Source organism: Gadus morhua, chromosome 1 (genome assembly GCF_902167405.1).
Source record: "Gadus morhua chromosome 1, gadMor3.0, whole genome shotgun sequence".
In the NCBI taxonomy this organism is placed as follows: Eukaryota; Metazoa; Chordata; class Actinopteri; order Gadiformes; family Gadidae; genus Gadus; species Gadus morhua.
The window spans coordinates 17405159-17410158 of NC_044048.1; the positions used below are offsets into that span (position 1 = coordinate 17405159).

Genomic DNA, 5000 nt, shown 5'->3' on the forward strand with positions numbered 1-5000 from the left:
GACACTGGTGCGTGACTCACATACTCATGCATATATTCACACACACACACACACACGCACACACACACGGTCACGGTCATGGATGCACATCTGAACATAACTATGCGTACACACACAGGAACTTTCACACACACACACACACACACACACACACACACACACACACACACACACACACACACACACACACACACACACACACACACGCACACACACATATACACACACACACAGACACACACACACACCTACACACACACTCACGGACTCACATATGAACATAGCACTAACATGGACAAACAATCTGAGAGGATCATAAAGCGACCAATCAGATGAAATGTTCATACACAAAGTTGCATTGTGGGCCATAAATTATTTGTATAACGCAGGGCTTTATATCATACAAACTATCCCGGGATCATCGCACGCGTTCTTTCATGTCGCCCATGTCCTCCATGCCATTCAGTATAACCTTTAAGCACTGTAGCTAATTATCAATGCCTGTATGCACATATACATGTTTTATGGTGGTGAGCTCTTAAACCCTCATCTGAGTCTATCATTCTGAGAGACTCAGAAGGAAACCAACAAGCACTTCTAACAAGTCAACCTTCTAAGTATCGATCCATCTCCTAATGGCAGATTGTTTTTACGTTCCGGGTGATATTCTGATGTTCTCTGGCATCATAGTATCTTAGTTTCATTATTGTGCTGATTGATCTTTGTCACATCGCGACGTCGAATCCAAACTGAAATGCGTGGGCCTTAGATTTTACAGGTCACCCTGTTGTAGCTTTTTGACTGTTTCGGGTTAAATTGCGACATTAGAAATGACTGCTATTTTTCCTTAAAGGAAATACGCGTTTACTGTTGCATGATGGAGTACAGGCGAGTCAAACTGATACTGTTTGGCTCAGCAGTCTGCGCTCTGCACATGAGTCACCCGGCCTTGTTTAGAAATTAACAAACTCACACACACGCACAAACTCTCTCACACACACACACACAAACACACGCACACACACATACACTTACATACGCAAACTCACTCTTTCTATATCTTTTCAATTTGACATTACCTGACCCTGCGAGTAAACCTTCCTAACACACACAAACACACACACACACACATACACACACACACACACACACACACACACACACACACACACACAACTCTCTTAAATCTGACAGTGCATCACATTCAAATTTGACATTATATGACCCTTTCAATTAAACCTCAACACCACACACACGCATGCATATTACACACACACACACACACACACACACACACACACACACACACACACCAAAACACACGACACACACACATGTGCAAAGTTTGTGGTGTTCAATTATTTTTACGTAATGTACGTAATGTAAAGATATAAAGCCTTTCATGAACAGTGCATGCAATGCCATTTGCGTGTCGAATGGCTTGTTGATTGCTGTCTGTTTGCCATTAATCCATACATCCATGCTAATGGGATTAATGGATCATTATAGTGCAGCATACAGAGCCAGGAGTAGGCCCACTCCCCGAAGCAGGTGGACGTCGTGGAAGCGGTGATTTTCTGAGCAAACATTGGGAACCGAGGGTTGTACCCAGCCAGCGGGTCTCGCTGTGAATGTGATGACTTGTCTCTCCCACTGTGTTGTGGTCTTCACAAAGTCTGCTTTTGAAAAATGAGAAGTAAAAGAGTAAAAACACGACTCCAACTGTGCAGCCGCTGCGACACAACGCGCGGCACCTTTGCTCCGAACAACGCCGTCTAATTAACACCTCGGTGGTGATGTGTTCCCTGCTCTCCCTCCCCGGGGAAGCAGCCGTCGTCACCGCGACGACGGCAGGGCCTCCCGGCTGCGGTACGCCAGGCAGACGGCGTCTAAATAAAGTCACACACCGGGACTCAAAAGCAGTCAAAACAACGGCACAAAGGTGAGCGTGTGGGCTCAGCACGTGGCTGTCTGTTGCCATGGTGACCCGTCAGCATGCCCCCGCGCCGCGCGCCGGTGGATGTACAGTAAAGACAGTGGTTTATTATTTTTAACCTTTCTGTCTGGTGCGGCTCGCGGTGCCGATCTGAGTTAAAGCAAAGTGTTCATACTGTCTGGTAATGAAGCACTTGTGCATGAAGCATACATTTAAGTATCTAAGTAGCCTATCTAAGCCATTATAACCCGTATGAGATCATGTTACCCAGCTACAGAATGGACCTTGTAGTAGCAAGTGTGTGTGCGTGTGTGTGTGTGTGTGTGTGTGTGTGTGTGTGTGTGTGTGTGTGTGTGTGTGTGTGTGTGTGTGTGTGTGTGTGTGTGTGTGTGCGATAGTGTGAATGTGTTTGTGTGTGTGTATCTCTTTTGTGTTTGTGTATGTGTGTGTGTGTGTGTGTGTGTTTGTGTCAGTGTGTGTGTGTGTGTGTGTGTGTGTGTGTGTGTGTGTGTGTGTGTGTGTGTGTGTGTGTGTGTGTGTGTGTGTGTGTGTATGTGTGTGTGTGTGTGTGTGTGTGTGTGTGTGTGTGTGTGTGTGTGTGTGTGTGTATGTGTGTGTGCGCGCTTCCTCTCACCACAGCATGACGCAGAGGCCACATCAGAGAGACTACTCTGCAGCAAACTGAGACAACTTTGTTTCAAAGAGGAAGCCAGCACAGATAGAGCTTAAAGAGCAAAATGATGTTTGTGTGTGTGTGTGTGTGTGTGTGTGTGTGTGTGTGTGTGTGTGTGTGTGTGTGTGTGTGTGTGTGTGTGTGTGTGTGTGTGTGTGTGTGTGTGTGTGTGTGCGCGCGCGTGCGCGTGTGTGGGTGTGTGCGGCATGTGTGTGTGTGTGTGTGTGTGTGTGTGTGTGTGTGTGTGTGTGTGTGTGTGTGTGTGTGTGTGTGTGTGTGCCTCAGTATCTTTGGTATTTTGTGTACTTAAGCACTTATATTGCAGCGTCACAATAAAGTACACACAACAGGCTTCCTCCCGCTTTGATGTAATATAAACCAACATCCAGCAGAGGGCTGTATGCGCTCACATATGAAGCCGTGCCTCAATTATTCGAATTTAGAGGAACCTATTTTAAGTCTGTTATTTTAAGGGAAGTACACGATGTATTAGCGAAGGTCCTGTTAAGACAACAATAAAGGGTTGTGTTGGAGAGAAGTGTCTGTCTTATCTCTAAACACAGTCATTACCGCTGCCACTGGTGTCATCGCCGCTGGAGCCCTGTTTCAAAAAGTGAGTTCTGCGGTGATCTTGCTGCAGCCTGCAGTAGTTCCCTTTTTCAAGTCTCTCAATAATATAAAGAGGAGGACGGTGCCAGCAGGAATTGCTGATGCAGAAGTGCTTATTAGCCCATGGCAGAGAGTGCATGCGTGTGTGCGAGAGATAGAGAGAGAGAGAGAAAGTGAGAAGAGATGCATCCATGCATGTGCGAGCGAAAATTCGCCATACTCAAGATTCATAACAAAAATCGCAATAACAAATTGCACAACAACCTATTAAATTATGCTGAATTACGAATGGGGTTCCGGATTTGAATAATCATATCAAGATAACAGATATTTAAAAACAAACAAATAAAAATCACTATTTTGATGTGACACTTCTAAGCTTGACATTCTGCTTGAGCAAAGACAAGAGCAAAGCAGAAGGGGGGGGGGGGGGGGGGGGGATTCCTGGTACATTCCTGAATGTTATGTAATGATCCCCTTCTCTCCCTGAATCACAACAGTGGCATCACTGGCGAGCTAACCCCCAGCACCCCTCTCCCTGGGTCCTAGAGTGGTACAGGCCACAAAGCTGTAGCACGCGCTTCTCACTCCCGTCATCCCTAAGCTCTACGGCTCACCACCACCACCACAAGACCACTGAACCCTAGAGAGAGAGAGAGAGAGAGAGAGAGAGAGAGAGAGAGAGAGAGAGAGAGAGAGAGAGAGAGAGAGAGAGAGAGAGAGAGAGAGAGAGAGAGAGAGAGAGAGAGAGAGAGAGAGAGAGAGAGAGAGAGAGAGAGAGAGAGAGAGAGAGAGAGAGAGAGAGAGAGAGAGAGAGAGAGAGAGAGAGAGAGAGCAATAAAGGTAAAGAAAGATCAATAGTGAAAAAAGATCAAACAGAGAAAGAGAGTGCATCTAGTAGCAGTAGTGCAAGGGGGACAACCTTAAGACACCACTAGGGCCAGTGTGTAAAGCAAGAGCAGAATCAGTGGTTGCAGCGCCTTCACAAAAGAGAGATGATGATAATGGATTAGAAGTGGTGGGGGGGAGAGAGCGAGAGACAGAGAGCGAGAGAAAGAGAGAGAGAGAGAGAGAGAGAGAGAGAGAGAGAGAGAGAGAGAGAGAGAGAGAGAGAGAGAGAGAGAGAGAGAGAGAGAGAGAGAGCGAGAGAGAGAGAGAGAGAGAGAGAGAGAGAGAGAGAGAGAGAGAGAGAGAGGGGGAGAATAAGCAGGCTTTTGTTGCAGCTTGCTTCAGACAGACCATACCGCCACCAAAAAAGATCCAAGAGCTAGGGCAATAACTAGATGACCGATACATACACGCGCCCACCAACGCACGCGCGTCCAGAGGGCTAGCCCGCTGCACGGCTGAGGCCCGGACAGACCGGACCATGTCTTCTACCGGGTCAACCCACCACAACAAGCGACTAGCCTGTGAGTAACCCACAGGGTGTGACGTTGGATGCTGAGCCTTTCAGGTGTTGCTTTGATACGGTATTAGCACAAGGTTTATGGCCACGATGACTAGTAACTTAAAAAGTTGGTGTGTTGTTGTGTGGTGTGTTGTTGTGTTGGAGTGAGTGTCGTTCATCAACAGGTTTTCAGGCCTGTCCTTCTGGCATCCATCGATGCTCTTGATGCGACGACAGATTTGCATTTCAAGCTGTTTATATTCAATGATGCAGAAAATAAAGTCATAACATAATGTACAATTATCCATGTGTACTCTGTGGATGATGCAGACCTGTATAATCTTTCCTGTATATGAACATTTTTGTATGTAGATTATTCATTGCTAGCCCCT

General features: G+C 46.5%; 1 protein-coding gene across 1 annotated transcript in view; it reads left to right on the top strand.

The window, feature by feature from the left end:
• Window positions 1-4321: 4321 nt before the first annotated feature.
• LOC115544252 (dysbindin) overlaps window positions 4322-5000 on the top strand; it is a 19626-nt gene continuing 18947 nt past the window's right edge. Inside the window, exon 1 of the mRNA XM_030357118.1 lies at window positions 4322-4630. Within this exon, the coding sequence (XP_030212978.1) occupies window positions 4588-4630 (43 nt within the window). The 5' untranslated portion in view covers window positions 4322-4587. The remainder of the gene's footprint in view (window positions 4631-5000) is intronic.